Raw genomic sequence first — 25,169 nt, 5'->3', positions numbered from 1 at the left:
GATATGCCTGTGTCCATGACACTTAAAAGTATTATAACGCCATAGAGCTACGGTTTATTAAGCTCGTCCCTTAAAGGAATAGGTCACCCAAAAATGAAAATTTGCTGATAATTTACTGATTATTAGGCCATCCAAGATGTATCTGAGTTTCTTTCTTCATCAAAACAGAATTTAAGATTTTTAGGATTTCATTTCAGGCCTCCTCCTCTAAACAATGCAAGTGAATGTACTCCATTTCTTGATGGTCCAAAATGCATAAACAGGGTGCATTAATATAATCCACATGACTCCAGTCGACAAATAAAGTTCTTCTGAACGCAAACGATTGATTATTTTGAGAAACAAAACCATACTTATATACTTTTTAACTACAAATGTTCGCTTCCATACATCTCTGTGACGTGCACTCATAAGAGGGATGAGGTAAGCTCGTTGGTAAGGTCACGCGTCATGTGGAGGAGGAGTCAGGAAGTCATTGTTTACATTGTTTTTTTGTTTTTTTTATTATTATTTGGAAATGATTTTCTCTTTGAGCGAGAGCAGGGAGATTTCATAGAGCAGCATATATGTGAGCGCACATGTCCAGTTCAGAATCAGAATGAGTTTTATTGCGAATTATGCTTACAAATACAAGGAATTTGTCTTTGTGACAGAAGCTTCCAGTGCACAAACAATACAGCAACAAGACATAGATAATAATAAAAATATAGAATAAAAATAAAATTGAATAGAAAATATAAGTATATATAGAAATAAACAATAAGACAATATATACGTATATACAAATACAAATCTGTTATATCCAGATGCAAGGAAATGTATGACAGAAGAAGTAGGATGAATATAAATAGACTAAGCTGTGTATTGCACATAATTATTGCTCAGTGGGGCAGTTTTAATTGTTCATGAGATGGATAGCTTGAGGGAAAAAACTGTTCCTGTGCCTGACAGTTCTGGTGCTCGGTGCTCTGTAGTGCCGTCCAGAAGGCAACAGTTCAAAAAGGAAGTGGGCTGGGTGAGCGGGGTCCAGAGTGATTTTTCCAGCCCTTTTCCTCACTCTAGAAGTGTACAGTTTTTGAAGAGAGGGCAGGGGGCAACCAGTAATCCTCTCAGCACTCCAAACTGTCCTTTGTAGTCTTCTGATATCTGATTTGATTGGTGAACCAAACCAGACAGCTATTGAAGTGCAGAGGACAGACTCAATGACTGCTGAGCAGAACTGTATCAGCAGTGCCTGTGGCAGGTTGAACTTCCTCAGCTCGTGAAGGAAGTACAACCTCTGCTGGGCCTTTTTCACAATGGAGTCAATGTGGGTGTCCCACTTCAGGTCCTGTGAGATGGTAGTGCCCAGGAACCTGAATGACTCACTGCTGCCACAGTGCTGTTTAGAATGGTGAGCAGGGTCAATGTTGGGGTGTTCCTCCTAAAGTCCACTATCATCTCCACTGTTTTGAGCATGTTCAGCTCCAGGTTGTTTTTACTGCACCAATGAGCCAGCTGTTTAACCTCCCTTCTGTATACAGACTCATTGTCATCTTGGATGAGGCCGATGTCATTAGTGTCGTCTGTAAACTTCAGGAGCTTGACAGAGGGGTCCTTGGAAGTGCAGTCATTTGTGTACAGGGAGAAGAGTAGTGGGGAGAGCACACAACCCTGGGGGGCACCAGTGCTGATCATACAGGTGCTGGAAGTGAATTTCCCCAGTCTCACTAGCTGCTGCCTGTCCGTCAGAAAGTTGGTGATCCACTGACAGATAGACGTAGGAACAGAGAGTTGGTGTAATTTAGTCTGGAGAATAGCTGGGATGATGGTGTTGAAATCTGAACTGAAGTCCACAAAAAGGATCCTTGCATATGTCCCTGGTCTGTCCAGATGTTGCAGGATATGATGCAATCCCATGTTGACTGCATCCACAGACCTGTTTGCTCGATAGGCAAATTGATGGGGATCTAGAAAGGGTCGAGTGATGTCCTTAAGGTGGGCCAACACCAGTGTCTCAAATGACTTCATGACCACAGACATCAGAGCGACGGGTCTGTAGTCATTGAATCCTGTGATTTTGGGTTTCTTTGGGACAGGAATGATGGTGGAGTGTTTGAAACAGTAGGGAACGTCACACTGCTCCAGTGATCTATTGAAGATCTGTGTGAAGATGGGGGCCAGCTGGTCAGCACAGGATTTTAGACAAGTGGGTGAAACACCATCTGGGCCCTGTGCTTTCCTTGTCTTTTGTTTCTGGAAGACACGGCACACATCCTCTTTACAGATCTTAAGTGCAGGTTGAGTAGCAGGAGGGGGGAGCAGGGGGGTTGCAGGAGGAGTTGATGTTTGTGTGAAGTGAAGGTCAGAGTGGGTGTGGGGTGTGAGACTGGGCCTTTCAAATCTACAGTAGAACACATTCAAGTCGTCAGCCAGTTGTTGGTTCTCTACAGTGTTGGGGAAAGGTCTCTTGAAGTTAGTAATGTCTTTCAGGCCGCTCCACACTGATGCAGGGTCATTAGCTGAAAACATGTTTTTCAGTTTATCAGAATAGCTTCTTTTAGCCACTCTGATTTCCTTATTCAGTGTGTTCCTGGCCTGATTGTACAAGATTTTATCCCCACTTCTGTAAGCATCCTCTTTGGCCTGATGAAGCTGCCCGAGTTCTGCTGTAAACCATGGTTTGTCATTGCTGTACATTAAATAAGTCCTAGTAGGAATGCACATATTCTCACAGAAACTGATATGTCACAATATCTGTGAGTTTGTCCAGATTGATTTCTGCAGCCTCAAATACACTCCAATTAGTGCAGTTAAAGTAGGCTAGTAGTTCCAGCTCTGCTTCATTGGTCCGTCTTTTTACAGTCTTTACTACAGGTTTAGCTGATTTTAGTTTCTGCCTGTAGGTTGGAAGGAGTTGAACCAGACAGTAATCAGAGAGTCCCAAAGCTGCTCTTTGGACAGAGCAATATGCATTCTTTATTGTTGTGTAGCAATGATCCAGTGTATTCCTGTCTCTGGTGGGGCATGTAATGTGCTGTCTGTATTTTGGCAGTTCACGGGTGAGGTTAGTTTTATTAAAATCTCCCAGAATAATAATAACTGAGTCTGGGTATTGTTGTTCCGTGTCTGTGATGTGATCAGCCAGCTTTTGCAGCGCTGCGTTCATGCACGTTTGTGGAGGAATATAAAAACTCACCAGAATAAACAAGGAAAACTCCCGCGGTGAGTAGAAAGGCTTACAGTTTATGAAGAGCGCTTCCAAATTAGGACAGCACACCTTCTTTAATGTTGTTACATCTGTACACCAACTTTCATTATGTAAAAGCATGTTCCACCACCTCTCGTTTTCCCTGTTAACTCCGTTTTGTGCAACAGCAAAGGAAATCTGCATGTGAGCTTAGAGATTTGCACGCACCTGCATTCAAATGGTACATGGATGCACTCTTGCATGATATGCATGTGTTCATGACACTTAACAGTATTATAATGCCATTAAGCTCATCCCTTAAGCCAATAATTTTCATTTATCTTCACAATATATTTTTATTGTATTTATGTATCTTTTACTTGGTGAATTTATCATCAATCTCTGCGCCTCCTCTTACATGCTCTAGTGCCCTCCTGTTTGAAAACTGTGGCCCTAACAGATGTATTGATAGGTTCTGTTGACCTAGATGAGGCTGTCACCTGGCATGAAGTCACCTGTGAGACTTTAAGAACAGCAAACAACATTGAAATAGTCTCTGATATGTCTGGGTTGTATTCTTTTTTGAAATCTTAAAAAAAATCAATTTAGCACATTCATGATTCATGTCGCAATAAGATGCCCGTATGACCATTTCAAGCGGCACAGATGGTGGTTTGTAAATGTCATCTCCACAGGCCTCGCCACAGTTTACTCACACTGGATAGTATCATAATGGAGGCCAAGAATATCCCAGCATACCTGCCCAAAGTGCTCGCCCTCAGAGACGCTCTACATAAAGCCAAGGAGTGGACTGCCAAAGTGGAAGCCATTCAGGTGACGCTGGGTTTCAGATTTGGTTAAAACATGTTGGACTTGTTGGATGAAGTGACTTTAATGTGTGTTCTCTTTGACAATATATATTTAAAAAAGCCTTTTCTAATCAAACATAGACTAAAATATTAATTGCATATGTAAACCGATAATTAGGTGTTTTTCCTAATGAAAGATATTTTCAACATTTCAATTTACTGTAATCAAAATCTTGTCAATATCTGTTTAATTTTAGTTTGTTCGTTGTTGTACCATGTAATGTGACTTGTGTCTTCTATGTGCTTTCATGAACAGAACGGCAGTAACTACGCCTACCTGGAGCAGTTGGAGGGTCTGTTGGGGAGAGGTCGCTCCATCCCTGTGAGGCTAGAAGCTCTGCCGCAAGTGGAGTCACAGGTTGCATCTGCCAGAGCCTGGAGAGAGAGAACCGCTCGCACCTTCCTGAAGAAGAACTCAACCTACACCTTACTGCAGGTAACGCACAACTCCACCTACACCTCTTTACAGTTTAGTAAATGTGTTATTCCTCTTCATTCATCTGGTGTGGAACTCTATCAGGTTCTCAGTCCACGTGTTGACATTGGCGTGTATGGCACCAGTAAGAGCAAACGCAAGCGTGTGAAAGAGCTGCTGGAGAAGGATCGCGGCCTGGAGCTGGAGACTCTGAGCGACCTAGAGGACAGTTTGGAGGAAACCCGTGACCCAGCTGCAGTAGTGGCCTCCTTCAAAGCCAGAGAACATCAGGAAGCAGAGGCTATCCATTCGCTCCGTGCAGCCAATCTGGCCAAAATGGCGATGGTGGAGCGCATTGAGGAGGTGAAGTTCTGCCTGTGTCGCAAGACGGCCAGCGGCTTCATGCTGCAGTGTGAGCTCTGTAAAGACTGGTTCCACGGTGCTTGCGTTCCCCTGCCCAAAGTCGGCTCTCAGAAGAAGATGGTGGCGGGCTGGCAGGGCTCCAGCAAGGACTCAAAGTTTCTTTGCCCATTGTGCCAGCGTTCCAGGCGGCCGAGACTGGAAACCATCCTGTCGCTGCTGGTGTCGCTGCAGAAGCTTCCGGTGCGACTGCCGGAGGGCGAGGCGCTACAGTGCCTGACTGAGAGAGCCATGGGCTGGCAGGATCGTGCTCGGCAAGCCCTCGCCACCGATGAGCTCTCCTCAGCCCTCGCTAAGCTGTCAGTGCTCAGTCAGCGCATGGTGGAGCTCGCTGCTCGAGAAAAGACAGAGAAGATCATCAATGCAGAGCTGCAGAAGGCAGCAGCCAACCCTGACCTGCAGGCAAGTGTGCAACTACTGTAGTGCACTTCAAATACTAGTAACATATTAACTCTTTTCCAAAACTTTGTGAGCTGCCAAGATAGACAGCATTTAAGCCATAATAGGCATGCTTCCATGTTAAGGCTGTTCAAAAATACAGTACCTTCTAAGATACCTCCTTTTGTCCAAATTCTCAGGCAGCATCAGTATTTGCAGTATTCTTCGTAAAGAAGACAATCCCCAGAATGCACTGCAACAAGCTTAATGAAACTAAAAATCCAATATAGGCAATGAAGAAAGTGTTGATAATAAAAATATTTCATTTAGTATCAAAAAGCATCCATACATTTCTTTTTTGACAATATTACTCAATATTTGTGTGTGCTATGTACACTGGCGGCCAAAAGTTTGGAATAATGTACTGATTTTGCTCTTATGGAAAGAACTTGGTACTTTTATTCACCAAAGTGGCATTCAGCTGATCACAATGTATAGTCAGGACATTAATAAAGTGAAAAATTACTATTACAATTTGAAAAAAATGTTCAGAACTTCTTAAACTACTTCAAAGAGTTCTCATCAAAAAATCCTCCACGTGCAGCAATGACAGCTTTGCAGATCCTTGGCATTCTAGCTGTCAGTTTGTCCAGATACTCAGGTGACATTTCACCCCACACTTCCTGTAGCACTTGCCATAGATGTGTCTGTCTTGTCGGGCACTTCTCACGCACCTTACAGTCTAGCTGATCCCACAAAAGCTCAATGGGGTTAAGATCCATAACACTCTTTTCCAATTATCTGTTGTCTAATGTCTGTGTTTCTTTGCCCACTCTAACATTTTCTTTTTGATTTTCTGTTTCAAAAGTGGCTTTTTCTTTGCAATTCTTCCCATAAGGCCTGCACTCCTGAGTCTTCTCTTTACTGTTGTACATGAAACTGGTGTTGAGCAGGTAGAATTCAATGAAGCTGTCAGCGGAGGACATGTGAGGCATCTATTTCTCAAACTAGAGACTCTGATGTACTTATCCTCTTGTTTAGTTGTACATCTGGGACTTCCACATCTCTTTCTGTCCTTGTTTGAGCCAGTTGTCCTTTGTGTTTGAAGACTGCAGTGTACACCTTTGTATGAAATCTTCAGTTTTTTGGCAATGTGATTTGTATTTTGACATTGTCCAGCATGTATACACATTAATCAGACCATAACTGCCCTCACTGTTGTGCTCATGTTAGGTATGAACAAACAGACTCTCTGCTTTACTTTAAATGCTTATAATAGTGTTTTAGATGTGACAGTTGTGGATGCTTCATATTAAATCATATGGATATCAATTGGAGAATCACAAACCTCCACTGTTTGTACTTTTACCACAGTGATTCAGATAAGTCGCAGACTATTGCTTTGATCTGTGATGTGCTTCAAGCTTACTGCATCCATAGGCAACATTTGGGAAAGGATCATTTTGTCAAGCTTTACGATTTGTATTGTAATATGATAGACATTTATTATCTGATAATGCCGCGCCGCTCACTCACGCTGTGCTGACTGAAGCAATGAATGCAGACTGTAATTTTTAAAACGGCACCTTTTGTGGTTTAGTAATCACTCTAATAGCGATTAAAATTTTAATCAGTTGTGCAGCCTTAAGGAATACCACACTAATATCTTAGCTGTCAAAGTTTGCAATTTCAAAGAGTTTTGGATGGTTTTCCCTTTTTTCATGTCCATTTCTGGACTTGATCTAAAATTCACACTGCACCAACCATCAAAAAGAAACATTTCAAACATTGTAAAATATGCTGTTGGAAAACATAATGTCATTTTCGGACTGCCCTAGACAGCAACAGGGATAACCCACTGACCCAACACAACAGAACAGTGTTTGTGTGTTTTTTGCTGGGGCAGCGTGAATAGACCTATATAGACAGCAAGGCAGCTCGCTAGTTTTTGGAAGAGAGATTCAGGTGGTTACTGTATGTTGTTGAACTGTGGATTATGTATGATAAGGGCAATACATCACTTTTGATTGTAATGTGATTGTCAGGGTCACATCCAGACATTTCAGCAGGCAGGTTTCAGCAGGGCCACATCACAACGAGCCTCGATGGACTACGATGATGAAGAGACAGACTCAGACGAGGACATCAGAGAAACTTATGGATATGATGCCAAGGTATTTAGAGCCGTTATGAATTTCAGGAACTGTTTTGCATGCAGTTTCTCGGTCTGATCTCACTCTCATCTCATGTGTTTGTGTGTGTCAGGATTCAGGAGAAGTGAAGCCGTATTTATTCTGTGACGAAGAGATTCCAGTCAAATCGGAGGAGGTGGTCAGTCACATGTGGCCGACGACACCGTCGTTCTGTGCTGAGCATGCATACTCATCTGCCTCAAAGTCCTGCCCATCGAGTAATACGCACAGTACATGCGTCTACACCTCGCAGTGTGTACTTTAGTGTAGAAGCACCACAGCTGACTACTTCTCTTTCCCTCTTCAGATCAGGCCGCTCCACGCAAGCAGCCGAGGAAAACGCCGCTTGTTCCGCGCAGTCTGGAGCCGCCGGTGCTGGAGCTGTCTGCGGCAGCTAAAGCTCAGCTGGAGGACCTGATGATGGAGGGAGATCTGCTGGAGGTTTCTCTGGATGAGACACAGCACATCTGGAGGATACTGCAAGCCACACACCCTCCCTCAGAAGACAAGTTCCTGCAGCTCATGGAGGTCAGCGGCACCCTTTTTATTGACCACATTCACATTACAAATAAATCATAGCACCTCTGTCAGCAGCAGTTTACTACAGCAGTAAACCGCTCAAGGGATGTTCTTAGGCACAATGCAAAGATGCATGATCTGAAGAACCCTGTAATCGTGGTCAAATCATGAGATTCTTACTGCTTTAACTAAACTGTGACAACTGCAATATCATAAAAGACAGTAGTTGTTAATCATCATCAGAATAGACAATTCTTTTGCTAAGTAATATAGTTCATGAACATCACTGATGCCTAATTGTAATAACAGTTGCAATTTAAATTGCCATCAGTATGTCGCTACACAGATTAAACAGTCAGCGTCTGTGCTTCTTGTTTACAACCACAAGACACAAACATTTAGCTATGGATTTCATTAACTATCATCGTGAGTTCAGGAGTGACTCACATACAGAATGATAATTTAGGGGATTCACTCCTATTTAAATATGGTTGTTACTTCTGATTCCTTACTCTCCCCAATGAGCACTTAGGTCTAGTAATCAGCTTATCGTAACCGTCCCACGTTGTCGCTGTAAAACTAAGGGTTGTCGGGCCTTCTCCGCTGCAGCACCTAAACTTTGGAACAGTCTGCCTGTAAATGTGAGGTTTGCTCCTTCACTAGCCAGTTTTAAATCGGCTCTTAAATCTTATTTGTTCTCTCTGGCTTTTGATTAAGATTCGTTTAAGGGTTTTATGTTGAAGTTTTCTGATTGTATTTTATTTAATGTGTTTATATTTTGTACGCTGCATGTTTTCCTTTAATGCTTTCTTTTTATATGTTCAATGTTTTATTGTACAGCACTTCGGCGCAACTCTGTTGCTTTTAAATGTGCTATAGAAATACATTTTGACTTGACTTGACTCCCCAAAACTTTGCAGTGTGAACATGGCCTCAGATGTTTCTCAACATGTTCACACTGCAAAGTTTTGGGAGTCAAGTCAAGTCAGATTGCATTTCTATAAATTTCATTGACATCTTGAACATCAGTCCTCTCACACCCTGTTTCTTCTATTCTCCTGCAGCCTGTAGATGCTCAGCTGGACAAACCCATCAAGCTGAAGGTTAAAGATGTTGAGAAGAAGAGGAAGAGGAAGCTGGAGAGAGCCGAGCAGCTGCTGTTGGCCACGAGCGGTGTGGAGGGCCGACCCAAGAGTAAAGACATGAAACGGGTTCTGGAGCTCAAACCCAAGAAGAAGAAACTGAAGCTGAACCCGGACAAATCCCGCGAACTTAAGCAGCTTGCCAAACGCCTCGCTAAAGAGGAGAAGGAGCGCAAGAGGAAGGAAAAAGCTGCCGCCAAGGCTGAGTTTTCCAAGGAGGGACTGGAGAAGAAGACCAGGAAGATTCTGGACATTCCCTCAAAGTACGACTGGTCAGGGGCAGAGGACTCCAATGACGAGAATGCCGTTTGTGCAGCCAAGAATTGCCAGCGACCGTGCAAGGATAAGGTTAGTTCTCAAGTCTGGACATATTTTGTCGTATTTTCTGGTAAAAATTTCTAAACATCCTTAATAAAAGAAAGAAAATCTACTTGAGAAGCAGAATGGCATAAGATATTAAGTTAGGGCTGCACGATTATGACAAAAATCATTAAAGATCAATATTCCCCTTGATATTGTAATTGCAATTATTCATTTAGATTATTATAATTCGCATTGAAGGATGTTTTGAAATGCTTTATAACGTAATTTTTTATACACATACAAATAAGCTGATAACTACTGAAATACTTTTATTGCTGTTCTATAGCTACACATTAGTTTGGTTTCTCCTTAAGAAAAAAAAAATGAAACAAAAATACAAATGCCATAATAATGTAATTAAAAATGACAACAACTCTTAATGTTTGGTAATGTTTGGCGCTTCGTTCAGGAGCGGGTTTGGTTATTAGCAATAATTTATAATTATCAAAGATAATTATTAATTATTAAAATCAATAGAACATTGATTAGAATCACTGTTAGCTTTTTAATCCTTTAAATCAACAATCAAAAATAACCATCAATTATCGAATTCAACAGAATATTAGTTATTATCAAAGATAACCATCAATTATCGAATTCAACAGAATATTAATTATTATCAAAGATAATCATTAATTATTAAAATCAATAGAACATTGATTAGAATTAACACTAGATTATTGATCCTTCAAATTCAACAATCATCAAAGATAATGATCAATTATCAGAATCAACAGAATATTAATAAGGATTAATATGCACCACCCTGGAATCAGGGACTAATAACCAGACAGTATAACAGTCTCACTATAGGATTGTTCTCTTAGGAAAGTCGACATCTGGAGAATATCGACATTCAAAAGGCAAACAATGAAGGCTTGAATCCGAGCACTGACATCCCCTTGACACAGGTGCATGCAGAACAATACCAAAACACTTCTCTTTAAAGTATAACGAAGTTTATTAATGCAGTAATATCAATTAATAATCAATACAATGCAGTCAATAAACATTCGACTTCCAACTACAAACTAAACAGTAACATGATTAGATGGTAGCAAATAAGCCTGTAATACATGAGAGAAGGGTATGTATATGTGTGTTTGTGTAAGGAGGGAAGGAGGGCAGAAAATAGTGGACGTGGCTCACGTGGAGAGTATGTCACGTGATTGTGGACGGAGAGACTGGTTAATGGCGTCTGCCCGTTTAACGTGTGTCTCCGCTTGTCATTAACTTAGGGACAAAGCTGAGCTTTAAGTTATCTACTCGCCAAATGTGTGTGCGGGTATGTTTGTGAGGGGTTGTGTGTTTGTGCGGTTAGTACGAGAGAGAGAGAACAGAGTGGCGGCACCGAAGCTGGTTTTAGCGATCGTGGTTAAGAAGGCAACTGTTAGTTTATCACTCAGAGACACGATGAACGGCTCGAAATCTGTCTGCCGCAGTTGTTGGTTCTTTAATGGATAAACTCAGTGTGCCGGTCTCACCCACGATGGTGGAAATACACAACAGTCCAACATGGTTGGACGACAACACAGAAAATCTCATTCGTGGTAACAGTAAGTTACAGTAATACCTTGAGTATTATTAGCAGCAGTGAGCAGACTCGGCAGTCCGTAAACTGTACAAGCAATAACCTTCATACACAAGAATAACACTCTATAATAATCTATCTCTGCCCAGACATAAACCTCTTACTTGAGTCACGTGAGGACGTGGGTAGAATGTGTGGTCGTCCATCATTTGACTCTGACTCGCTTCCTCGAAGCTCAGGTGATGACGGGAGGCCGTTTCCTCACTCTGTCGGCGGGTGGTACGGCAGCTGATTCTCGGCAGGTCGGCGGAGAAAACAGCGAAGTTGAAGAAGAAAGAGGAATTTTCTTCACTTCTGCAGGCAAAAGGGTGAAGACGCGAATTGCTCGGCGGTCTTCTTCCGATCCGTTAGCGTGCTCGGTGGAACACGGAGAAATCTCAACTCGTCCAGTGAGATGGAAATTGTATGTCCAAAGTTTCAGGTACGTACGTTACTCCCTTGGGCAACGAGGCTACACTTGGGAGCAGCAGAGCTGCATATAGAGGCACATAATGTTGCTGGAAGCAACACCCAGAAAGATCTCAGAGGTTTTTTTAGTTCCGATGACGTCATGGTTGAGGGACGCGTTCTGTTGTGCGCCTCAACCAATAGGAGTTAAGAGTTCGATCCTTCAGAATTTCACACATAGGTGTAAAGTGAGCAAGGCTTCAAGGGATCTGTAGTCTGTTTTGGACTCCCTTTGTTTGATTTTGGCAGGGTTGTTATCAGGCTGTATGTAGGCCTCAGGCTTTATGACTGTATGTAGGCCTGCCTTTGTCTCATATCTGAGTACATGAGGCCCAACAGTAATCTGTGTAGAATACACAGACTTTGCTTTATCAAGTCTTTTGACAGGGTACCTGCAGGTCCTTAAAAAGTCTTACATTTATTTTTAAAAATGTAAGGCCATAAAAAGTCTTAAATATCTTAAATATATTACAAGAAGTCTTAAATTTAGTTTGCTGAAGTCATACATTTTGGGGCGTGAAAAGAGGAGATGCTTAAAACCGTTAAAATCATCTTTCTCTCTCTCTCTCTCTCTCTCTCTCTCTCTCTCGTGCATCCATCATTGGCATGGCTGACGCTTGAGTTTAGTGTGAGCGCATGCAGGGGAGCGCATTTTTACTGAACTTACGCAGTTACACTTGTATAAACCTTCATAAACCCATTAATCCGAAATGCAAATTCCGTTATTCTGTGAATCTGTAAGTGAGCGATGCGCTAATACTGTCGCTCCTGCTTATAATCAACAAAGCTGTCAAAGTTACAAGGTTGGAGCGGTCTTTTGACGCCTTTCAAATCGTGGCATTTCCTTATTCTACATCAACAGAACTACTCGGCTGCAGAGTTACACCTGTTACATCTCTCATCTTCATCTCTCTAGAGCTCCATCTGACATATACAGGTATTTTCTCTGCCATCTGAATAAAAAAAAACGTTTTTATAATATACAAAAAAATAATAATATAATTATATAAATATTATACAATTTATAATATATATAATATATATTATCTATATTTAATATTTGTATATAATCTGTTTTTAATATACATCATAACTAATTATGCAGCACAGTTCTCTTTCATAATTTAATCTGTTAACATTTTCATTACAATTTTAAACGGCCATTTTTAAGGTGACTGATGAGTTTTGACTTTTACTTGAGATATTTCACACAAAAATGAAAATTGTCATCACTTTCATGCTGTTGCCAAGCTGTATGACTTTCTTATTTCAGTGAATATCAAAAGGGGATATTAGGGAGTTTCAGTCACCATTCACTTACATTGGATGAAGAAAAGATGCAGTGACAGTGAATGAGATTAAACATTTTGCTTAACATCTCCTTTTTTGTTCCATGGCAGAGAAAAATTCATACTGACTTGAGGGTGAGCAGTGATGACAGAAATTTCATTTTTAAATGAATGGCCCTTTAACTGCCTGTTAAAGTATTTGTTAATGTTATCTGCCAAAAAAAAAAAAAAACAATATATATAGAAATGTTATTCAGCACATGTTAGACCTTATTCACAGAAGCGCCATCTTTGATTTTTAATGGGAATGACAACGAGGCTGTGAGGGATAAACGTACAGTCTCTTCAATGGTCTGTACTGCAGTTTAAAGTGTTTTTGGATTGTTCCACTTACAAAACATTGAAAAAATATATTTTCAAGCCACACAGTAGACAAAAAAAATCAGTGGAAAATCTAGATGTGATTTTTTTACAGCTTTATACCGTGCATGCTATTGAAGAGACTGTAAGTCTATCCCTCACAGCCTTGTTTCCATTCCCATTAAAAATCAAACATGTCGCTACTGTGAATAAGGTCTATAGACCAATCCTCTTGTTTACAAAAATGTCAGCGCATGCGCAGTAAGTGGTGGCAGAAAGCCAGCTGATTGTTGTGTTAGATTTGACAGATTAGATGATTAAACAAAAGTATGACACAAAACCATCATTAATACAAACATATTCTTAGCGATACAATTACTATAATGAAATGAGTTAATAACAAACATGTAATCATGTTCGCTGTAAATTTTTGCTGCAAAGTTGTGAGTTGAAATGATCTCCTCAGTCCAGTCAGCTCTGTTGATGACTTGAAGCCACAGCAGACAGCGAGAGCCCTCAGAATCATTATTCAACAACATAGTCTGATAAAAGTTTACTTTTTACGCATGGTTTTCCGTGTTTGACATAAGCGGTGACATTGCCAAAGCATTGGTCTATTACATCATGTCATGCTGGAAAGCAAGTGACTAAAGAGAAGGGTCACAATATAGGCTACATACTTTAGGCTACATGCATTCTTAATGAATTCATTTAGAGTTTGAATGTAGTATTAACTTATTTAAAAAAAGAAAACACATAAATGCACAATAAAATATAAAAAACATGTCCAGAGACATCCAAGTAGTCTCAGTGGTTTTGTATTCACCAGCTAATGAATTATTTAATGGATTTTTTATTATTATTATTGCGAAAGTGGTCTTAAATTTTTCTTTTATTTGGCCTTAAAAAGTCTAAAAAAGTATTACATTTCATTCCTTTGAACCCGCAGATACCCTGTTTGACCAGGATCACAAGCCTGCTAATACTTCTAGGTTTCAGGAATGAACAAAAATAAGATACAATGGTTTGACTTTTAAAGATGCGTCAAACTAATCTTGACAGCTTCTACTCTGTTCATTGACGTACTTAAGCTTGAATCTGGGGTCTTTTGCAATGAAATAGGTGATTGTTTTTGTTATCTCCATTTGCCTTCGGGAACAGGTTGGATACGGGGAAGCGCTAAACAGTGATTCGGTAACGGGTGTCTGTGTAGCAGGTCTCGAAGACTCGAACATGGTGCTTCCTCCTTTGCTTTAAGACACTCGTATTGCTCTCTGTGGCTGAATTATAGATGGCTGAATACATTTGTGGTGTTGCACACTGGTGCAGCAACAGTTGTTCAACATAACTTACACAATATGACGCTCTGCTCGACATCATCGCCATTGAATCCAAAATAATTCCTTAATACAGATGATGCTTTTCATTTTGGTAATAATGCTTGATTCTGAGCAATACTTTATCAGCACACGTTCACGATATGAGCATGAAATGAGATGAAACGTAAGCCCGCATCTGTGGATCATCAAAGTGCTTAGAAGTCACTCATTAGTCTGGTTGTTGATAAGGACATGCCTACAGACTCATTTTAAAACGCTCTGACTTGCCTCTCATGACCTAAAGTGCTCTCAACACACCTGCCAAAACAAGCAGAAACTTAACGCACGTGGACGTCTGTAATCATGAATTTTAACAATCACGCAAATCGAGGCACCCGTAATTGTTATTATGATTAATATTCCGATATATTGTGCAGCCCTGTATCAAGTCTTGTTTTCAAATAAATCTAACAAAATTTGGTGGGGTTTATGATTGAATCGAGAAAAAGGGATTTTCTAATGGGTTAAGAAAATTTAAATAGTTTTCCATTTGAATTAAGTTTTGAATTTGAAGTTGTGATGAGCATAAACATGACAACATTTTGTTAGAAAAGAAGACAAAATTGTATTTCATTTTGCTTCTCTCGCAAGTAAATGCCTTGTTTTAAGAATGTTTAGATATTTTTACTGTAAAACAAGACAAAAATACTCTGTAAGATTTTTTTTTTGTTGTTTTTTCGCAGTGAACCTGAGTTTGATTACCAGGCTTGCAAACTGCCCATTTGGCAATATTTGGCATTTTGAAACAAAAACTGGTCACTTTTGCAAATCCGAAGAGTTTTTGTTTTCTCTCTCTCTCTCTCTCTCTCTCGCTCGCTCTGTGTGTGTGTGTGTGTGTGTTTTGAGTTTAAAATGCATTAGATTTTAAAATATGCAGTCTAATTAGTTTTATTCTTATGAATTACATGATTACAAATTAATTACATGACCTATCAGACAATATATACAGTATATATATATATATATATATATATATATATATATATATATATATATATATAATTTTCTAGTGCTTTCAGTCGATTATTTAAAATATTTTAAATAAATACAAATGAAAGAACAGAAGCCAATAACAATAGTGACAATATTACTGAATCACAAATGCTGTTAACAATATTAATATTGCATATTTTCGTCACATAGAAATGTAGATTTGACAGTAAAGCATTAAGTTGGGATGCAGATGTGATTTTACTCATATTAACAACAATAAAATCTGTAAAAAACTAACACCTCATTTATGTAGGGCTATGTTCAAACATTCTGACAGTAGGACTTCAAAACTGACAATAATCTTTTAGCAGGCTCTTAATTATTGAATTAACTTTTATTAATGTATAATCAAAGCTCATTAGACCTGAACATATTTACAGAGGAGAAGAACTCATGGATTGTCCTTTATTCACGGGTGTCCAGGCTTTAAAGCTTTTTTTACCCCTTTGTACTAAGTACTTTGTACAGAGAAATAAAAGCAGATAAATAATTGGATATAAAATGGGTTTGAACCATTGCCAGTTGCCAGTTGCTGAGAGGTAAAAAATTGCTAATTGTTAAGGAGCAATTCCAGCATTATGGATGTGACATTTGCAGTGAAAATAACTTCACATCAAGTACTCATTGCCAGTATATCAAATAATTTGTGTGTACAATATTTTCATAATACACCCCTGCAGATAGAGTTTAAACAGCAGAAGAAGTTCAGTCTAGACAAGCTTTTTTTCCCCATTTAGATCAGGAAATTAGTTTTTGGTAAACCACTTGTAAACACTCTGTAAAAACTCTTTGAATTTAAATGCACAATCCAGAAGTATTTATAGCCCTTCTAAGAACATGTAATGTTTAATTTTTATTAATTGTGTTACGGACGTTAAATCTCTTTGTTACGGATGTGGCAGTTGTAAGGGAAAACCATCCAAAAAATGTTGAAACCTGCAGACTTTGACCTCTTAGACATTGTCCGGGTACAGCACGGGACCCATCTTTATGGTCGTAGTTCATGAAAGGAATAGTGGCACGCTCCTTCCCTCCGTAGTGCTAGGGTCTTTTCCTTGGGCAAGAGAGATCAACCCTTAAGCCTCCCTTGCTAGGTTTACAGCTATTTATTTGTTGTTATTATTAACAGTTTATATTGATTCCATACATAAATCATACAAACATAACATAAAATACGGAATCAATTATATACATTAAACCCCTCCCCCCAAACATTTCCCCACACCCCCCACCTGACACAAACATGCACTACAGTGGTCATCAACAATTAGAAAAAAAAAAAACATTTAAAAAATGATATACTTTCAAACATCATCATCTATTCTAGAATAAATCTTATGGACTGATGAAAAGAATGGATAGTCCCTTACAGATGGGTTCAAAAGTCTCCAAATATCTGTAAGACCAAGATCCTGTGAAGCATCACTGTTGCTCTAGGGGGCTTACACACTTTTGCTTCACTATGATCAAGGACTGAGTCCATCAATAAATTAAAGTCTTCTCCCAATATAATATCATGAGGGGTGCCAGCGGCTTGCAACATCCCTTCAAGATCTATAAAAAAGCCCTGATTCTCAACGTTAGGTGCGCAAATATTAGCCAAAATAAGACTTTGCCCCTGAATTTCTGCTAAAACAATAATGACTCTTCCTAATTTATCATTAATCTGTTTGAGATATTTGAATTGTAGATGTTTACTTATCAATGTAATGACTCCCCTGCTCTTACTAAAGCCAGCACTAAAGAAAGCATGTCCACCCCATATCTTCCTAAATTTTCCAGCTTCCTGCAAGGAAAGATGCATTTCTTGAAGAAACACTATATCATATTTCTTACATTTAAGAAGAAAAAATAACCTTCCTTCTTTTTATGGGGTGTCCCAACCCATTCACATTCCACATGGAGAGAGACAATCCACTCATATTAACATTTGATGTTTTGACTTATGAGAAAAAATAGATTGCATAACAAAAATAAAATTATAACGACCACATTCCAACATTAGAGCAACAATCAAATCCCAAACTTCCCCCCGAACCAAAAAAACAGAAAAAAGAAAAACATGCACATTAACCCCCGCACATGACAGTGCCAACTGGCGTCCATCCCTCTAAACTCAAACAGTCCATGTACGCCTAAGAGAGCCCCCACAACAACTTTTTTTGTGAGACAGAATTACAAACAGAAAATATTCTATAAAACAAACTCCAGACAATAAGCGGAAAACATGTAGATTTCCCCGAAGGTGTGTTCCTCCACAAAACAACCTCCAGCCGCTAGTGGAACCGGCACAGAAAAAAAAGGGGGGCCGTTCAGTTCCTCGGGCAGTCACACGAATGTTCAGTGAGCCGGTCCATTCGGTCGTTACATGAGTGCAACACATGCCCTAATCATTCCAATGTCCTGCAAGAAATATTCCACAAAACAAACTCCAGCTGATAGGAGGCATAAGCACCAAGAACGTGCAGATTCATCCACAACTGTCCCGAGGGAGTGTTATTCCACAAAACAAACTCCAGCCGCTAGGCGGAACCAACACAAAAATAATTGAAAAAAAGCGCCCATTTTCCTCGGACAGTCAAGTGTATGTTCAGTGAGTCAGGCCCACTAGGCAGCAACATGAAAATCACCAAATGGCTTACTCACTCGATTTTCTTTATGAAGGACATCGCTTGCTGTGGGCATGTAAATATTTTGCGGCCATCCTTAGCATGTATTCTCAATTTGGCCAGGAACATCAGTGCAAAAGTGACCTTCCATTGATGTAAGAGTTTCTTGCGTTCCTTGAATCGATCACGTTTCTCTCTTGTCGAATTCACAAAATCTGGGAACAAGAAAATGGTGTGGTTCTTCCAAGAAAGCCTTCCTTTACTCCTCGCTTCGCGTAACACAAGATCTTTTTCGGATGATCTCAGAAATTTGGCCAGAATTGATCAGGGCCTGTCTCCCTCAGCGGACCTCCGAATCAGGATTCTTTGAGCTCGCTCAATTTCCAGCTTATGGTCTGTTATGTCGAGCAGACTCAGAAAAAGCTTGTCTACGAATTTCACCATATCTCTGCCTTTTTGCTCAGGAATTCCAACAATTCGGATGTTGTTTCGTCGATTACAATCTCCAAATCCTCCAGTTTTTCCCAGACGCCTTCCAAATCCACCTTGGTCACTAGCGGATTAGCAGCTAATTCCCTCTCCGATAACTCCAGACAATCAATCCGTTTCTCAACATCCACAACTCTTGTAAACATCTCAGTGAATTTCGCCTCCATGGAAGTGATCGATTGACGTATTGCAGCAAGATCCTCCAAGTCTGCAATGACCTTTGTCAGCATTGCCGACACATTCATCAATTCACGCTGGATTTCTTTCAGTTCACCGTCTGAATTGAGTCCGGGGCTTCCGGCCTGCCGCTAAGAGGAATCAGCCTGAGCACGTAAGTGTCTTTTAATATCTCCAGAGCCCGAGAATTTTGAATTCTTTGACATATTGTCTTCCCAAACAATTAAGGATCAGGGTGTATCGAATCTCACCGGTTTGTGACACAAATATTATTAAAACTAGCAAAGTGCGCAGAGCTCGCATTCACACATCTGACCCTCACATATTTTTTTTATCTAAATATAACATAATATAAAATTTATATTCAGGTTACAGCTATTAATTCTATCCTATTCTAAGATGTAATTAATCGAGTGAATTGAGCAACTTGTTCCTCTTTTAGACTCCCCAGTAGGCATTGGCTAAGGGTCAGTTGAGTGAATTGAGCAATTTGTTTCTCTTTCTGCTCGAATATATCATCCCTATACCCCTTATGCATAATCTGCTGGAAATCTGCGGTGATGTGCATGCCTCTTTTTTGGGCTCCAATGTGGGTGGGAAGTAGAGATGATGAAACTGAAAACTTTAAACATGGCTACAAAACATACTTCAAAAAAGCTTATTTTGGACCTGGATACAAATTGTAGCTCAGAAAGTAGATGTGTTCCTATGTCAAGTAGTGATGATAGGCCAAAATGTATTGTCATTGAAGCTGTATCCCCATTTTTGCCAGTCACTAAGCTTTCCCCTTTTGCCATACATAAGGGTATTGCAGGAACAGCAGGAACAGTGAAAGAAGTTAAAAAATTAAGATCTGGTCAAATTCTTGTGAATGCTATAAAAAGGCCATTGCTGAGAACCTTCTATATGCCAACCTGTTAGCTGGAGTATAGATAAAGTCATCTCCTCCATCCAGTGCTGAATTTATAGCAAAGGAGTGATCTGTACCAGAGAGTTGGATGATATAGACAAAGAAGAAATAACTCACGAACTCAAGACTCAAGGTGTAATAAATGTGAAAAGGATAATAATCAAGAGAGAAGACCGAATGATAAAGACTGGTATGTACATCATTACTTTTAACAAACTTCTACCCCCAGAAAGAGTTCTAATTGGATATCTAAGCGTTCCATTGGACTTACGGTATTTGTACCCAACCCATTGCAATGTTTTAACTGTCAAAAGTCAATAGACATGAATCTAATGGCTGTAAATACAAACACATCTGCTGCAACTGCGGCAAGTAAGACCATGATAAGGAGAGTTGTCAAAAACCTGCTGTAAATGTACAGGAGGTCATTAGCTGCATCAAAAGAATGCCCCATGTGAGTCAAGGAGAAGGAAATACAGAGGATCAGATGTACTAAGAAAATCAGTTACCCACGAGGCACAAAAAATGGTGGCTGCTGTCCCCTCTTATACACTGAGTAAAACGTTTGCCTCTGTTGTCAAAAAAGCTATGAGAACAGTGGATTGCCAGACAGATCTCACCTGGATGCATAAAGACAAACCCCAAACTATTAACAATAATAAACTTCTCCCAAGGACCAAGAATACAGGAACTCAAAGTGAGCCTCTTGTAAATGATATCCATTCAGATTTCAGCAACTTAAAATCAAACTTCAAAAAGAAATACAAAAAAGATTAGCTCCTCACAATCAAAAGTACCCCAAGATGAAACTTCAAAGACAAAACTTATTAAAGATGTTGAAATGAGAGAGAGAGTGGACACCATAGTAGAAGTTAATCTCTTAAAGGCAAAATTAGGGCAGCCATCCATATTTTACCTACCTATTCAGAATAAGAATGAGCTTTATTGCCAAGGATGCTTCCACATACAAGGAATTGTACTTGGTGACAGAAGCTTCCAGTGCACAAATAATACAACAATAAAAAGTGAATACAAATATAAGTATATATAGAAATACACAGTAAGACAAAAATATATATATATACGTATGTTCAAATACAAATCTGTTATATAAAGTGCAAGGGAATGTAATGCAGAAGAGGTAGGATATTTTAAATAATATAATTGACTAGGTTGTGTATTGCACGTAATTATAGTATTGTTTTTAACTGTTCATGAGATAGATAGCCTGAGGGAAAAAACTGTTCTTGTGCCTGACGTTTCTGGTGCTTAGTGCTCTGTAGCGTCAAAACAGAAGGCAACAGTTCAAAAAGGTAGTGATTCAGAGTGATTTTACCAGCCATTTTCCTCACTCTGGAAGTGTACAGTTCTTGAAGGGAGGGCATGGGGCAACCAGTAATCCACTCAGCACTCCGAACTGTCCTTTGTAGTCTTCTGATGTCCGATTTTGTAGCTGAACCAAACCAGACAGTTATTGAAGTGCAGAGGACAGACTCAATGACTGCTGAGTAGAACTGGATTAGCAGTGCCTGTGGCAGGTTGAACTACCTCAACTGGCAAAGAAGTACAACCTCTGCTGGGCCTTTTTCACTATGGAGTCAGTGTGGGTCTCCCATTTCAGGTCCTGTGAGATGGTAGTGCCCAGAACCTGAATGACTCCACTGCTGCCACAGTGCTGTTTAGAATGGTGAGCGGGGTCAATGTTGGGGTGTTCCTCCAAAAGTCCACATTCATCTCCACTGTTTTGAGCGTGTTGAGCTCCAGGTTGTTATGACTGCACCAGTGAGCCAGCCGTTCAACCTCCCTTCTGTATGCAGACTCATCGCCATCTTGGTTGAGGCAGATGACAGTAGTGTCGTCTGCAAACTTCAGGTGCTTGATCCACTGACAGATAGACATGGGAACAGAGAGTTGGTGTAATTTATTCTGGAGTATAGCTGGGATGATGGTATTGAAAGCCGAACTGAAGTCCACAAAAAGGATCCTTGCATATGTCCCTGGTCTGTCCAGATGCTGCAGGATATGAAGCAGTCCCATGGTAATGGAAAGTTTTATCATCCAATGGAACTGTCGTGGCCTCAGGGCTAATTATAATGAGTTACAGCGTTTAGCTGCAGTTATCAATCTGCTTGTCATTTGTCTTCAGGAGACACAAATATCATCAGATTGTACCCTCTCTTTGACATTTTTTACGGCTTTTAATACCTTTGGACCTAACAATAGACAGGCTTCTGGAGGTACAGCCATTTTAATCAGAACTGATGTGATTCATAATCATATCAGTATTAACAGCAATCTTCAGGTAACAGCAGTGCATTTGACCCTGCAGAAAACCATTACAGTCTGTTATATTTACGTTCCTCCTGACTTGAATATAACGCACATGTACCTGGATAATCTGGTTGCTCAGCTCCCTTCTCCTTTTATACTCATGGGAGATTTTATCAGCCATAACAATTTATGGGGTAGTAACCGTTGCAACACTGAAGGAAAGAGGATTGAAGATTGTTTAGATAACCATGCCTTATGTCTCCTAAATGATGGATCACATACTTATTTACACCCAGGGCATGGAACATACGCAGCAATTGATCTAACAATCTGTCAGCCTGAGTTATTTTTAGACCTCTCAAGGAAAGTTTGGCATGACCTCTGTGGAAGTGACCACGTTCCACTTATTTTAACCATCAAAGGAAGAGGAGAAGAAACAAGTGAACAAAGATTGCAAATTAAAAAAGAAAATTGGTACAAGTTTCAAATCCTCTGTTACGAGATGTTTGCGAGAGTTCCAGAGGAAAATCCGGATGCTACAAAGAACTTTACTGAAATGCTTATATCCATAGCAAATAACACTATTCCGAGAACATCTTATAATAGAAAATGTAGATGGCTTCCATGGTTTGATGATAAGTGCAAAAAAGCTGTAAAAGAGAGGAAAAAAGCTGAAAGACACTTCTTCAGACATCCAATTACTGAAAATCTTATTAAACTCAAAAGTAGAGCACAAACAAGAAGAACAATAAAGGAAGCAAAAAAGGGAAGCTGGAGAAGATTTGTGTCCAGCTTGTCAGCAAGCACTCCATCAAATAAAGTCTGGAATATGATACGAAGGATGAAGGGCAAGAACAGTGGTCCACAAATACAACATATCAAACATCAAGATTCACTTTTAACTTCAAAACAAGAAATTGCAAACATCTTAGCAAAAACATTTGAAATTAATTATTGATTGCATAGTTGATTGCATAGTTCCAATTTTATTGCTGATTATTTCAATTTAAAGTAAAGAAATTCATGAAGTCATTGCTGTTGTACTGCCACGGAATATCTGGTTCAGACGATGCTTTATTCCTAACCAATTTTTCTATAGTACTGAATAAACACTTAGTATTGTTGTGGTTATTTTCTATGAGTTTGCTAAAATATGCTGACCTGGCAGCTTTTAGTGCCTGTCTGTAGCTACAGACACTATCCTTCCATGCACCGCGAAATACCTCTAATTTTGTATTCTTTCACTTGCACTCCATTTTCTGAGCTGCTCTCTTGAGAGTATGAATTTTCTTGAATTTTCTTTAATGAAAGAGAGGCAACACTATCAAGAGTGCTAGAGAAGACTGTATTTATATTTTCTGTGATTACATCAAGTTCTTCTAGACTTTTTGGCTTACTGAGTATGTGAGACAATTCTGGAAGATTATTAGTGAAGCTATATTTAGTGGTTGAAGAATAGTTCTACCTGAATGATAGCGTGGTGTAGATTGAGTGACATTAGCTGATCAGGGCAAACAAGAGAAGAGGTAATGATCTGAGATGTCATCGCTTTGCGGTAGAATTTCTACAGTATCAATATCAACTAAATATGACAGAATTAAATCTAGCGAAAGATTATGGCGATGAGTTGTTCCTTTCACATTTTGACTGGCTCCAAATAGTTGAGAATATCGATAAATGCTAATCCTAAAATGCTCGATATCGATAAAATGCTAATTTTCATTATCTGTGTGAATGTTGAAGTCACCAACAATTAAAGCTCTATCTACATTAACTATTAGATCTGAGAGAAAATTTGCAAATTCACCAAGGAAATCTGAGTACGGCCCAGGTGATCTATATACTGTAGCAATGGCAAAATGAATGAACATTACATTTATATAGCAGAAAAGATGACAGACGGACAGATATCAGACAGTGTCACATTAAGCATTATTATTTGAAAAGACTTAAACTTATATCCTGTCCTCTGAGTAATACCAACTTCACTGTAAATTGTAGCAACACCTCCTCAACACTTCAGATGAGGCTCATGTTTATAACAATAACCTGAGGGAGTAGATTAATGTAAATTTAATATATTCATCCAGTTTAAGCCAGGTTTCAGTTAAACAGAGCTCATCCAAACTATGATCTGTAATAATTTCATTTACAATTATTGTTTTGGTAGAAAGAGATCTAATGTTTAGTAGCTCTACCTTTATTTGATGTTTATGTTAAATTTTTTTTAGTTTTTTTCAAGTTTGACCTTAATCAAATTTTTTCTAAATGAATTAGTGAGAGGTTTGTGTTTGGTAGTTCGGGGAACAGACACAGTGTCTATATGATATCTAGGTGATACTGTGTTTATGTGACGTGTGAGTCTCAAGGCAGATAGCAGACATTTGGATTAACCGGTTTGTCTGCTTCCTGACCTGGGCCACAGTTAGTCAGATACTATCACTATTTTGTTATTAACAATTTTATTGATTCCAATCATAAAACATACAAACACAACATAAAAAACAGAATCAATTATTCACATTAACCCCCACTCCCCCACCCAACACAAACATGCACTACTATGGTCACCATCAACTAGAACATAAAAAAAAAGATATACATTCAAACGACATCAATAATACACATACCCAACTAAACTACAAATCCCTCTCCACAGCCCCTCCCCGAGAACCCTCCAAAAAAGCCAAATAACCCCCCCACTTCCTGACAAACAAATTCCATTTCCCCAGCCTTCTAAAAAACATCTCCTCAAACGCCGCCACCTCGCCCACCTCCCCGCACCACTCCGTAAATGAGGGTGCCCCAGCTGACTTCCATCCCCTGACTCCGGCTAGGACCCAACTTTTTATATATCTGTCCCCAATATTAACAGCCGTCCCATCACCCAGGATACAGAGTCTGGGGCAAAATTAAAATTGAGTGTCCAATACCCCACACAAAAATCTCTGAAACTTCAACCAAAATTCTTGGATCTTAACACATCCCCAAAATACATGTGTTGTGTCCCTGTCTTCTGATTGGCATCACCAGCAGGTGGGTGTGTCTTTAAGAACCAACCAATACAATCTAGAGGGGGTCCAGTAGAATCGATGCAAAATCTTAAATTGCATCAGACGGACCCTTGCATCTCTTGATGTAGACTTTATGCTTTTTGAATCCTAGCCCACACGCCCTCCTCCAATAC

General features: G+C 39.6%; 1 protein-coding gene across 2 annotated transcripts in view; it reads left to right on the top strand.

Moving 5' to 3' along the window:
• Window positions 1-25,169, top strand: part of LOC127436990 (lysine-specific demethylase 5A-like) — a 77,173-nt gene that overhangs the window by 47,184 nt on the left and 4,820 nt on the right. For both annotated transcript variants that reach the window (XM_051691548.1, XM_051691547.1), the window contains exons 20-26: window positions 3,865-4,003; window positions 4,295-4,474; window positions 4,559-5,275; window positions 7,297-7,425; window positions 7,517-7,661; window positions 7,751-7,971; window positions 9,027-9,452. In XM_051691548.1, the coding sequence (XP_051547508.1) occupies window positions 3,865-4,003; window positions 4,295-4,474; window positions 4,559-5,275; window positions 7,297-7,425; window positions 7,517-7,661; window positions 7,751-7,971; window positions 9,027-9,452 (1,957 nt within the window). The remainder of the gene's footprint in view (window positions 1-3,864; window positions 4,004-4,294; window positions 4,475-4,558; window positions 5,276-7,296; window positions 7,426-7,516; window positions 7,662-7,750; window positions 7,972-9,026; window positions 9,453-25,169) is intronic.

Source organism: Myxocyprinus asiaticus, chromosome 47 (assembly GCF_019703515.2).
Source record: "Myxocyprinus asiaticus isolate MX2 ecotype Aquarium Trade chromosome 47, UBuf_Myxa_2, whole genome shotgun sequence".
NCBI lineage: Eukaryota > Metazoa > Chordata > Actinopteri > Cypriniformes > Catostomidae > Myxocyprinus > Myxocyprinus asiaticus.
Note: the sequence above shows the minus strand (reverse complement) of the source record. Positions and strands in the feature narration are given on the sequence as shown.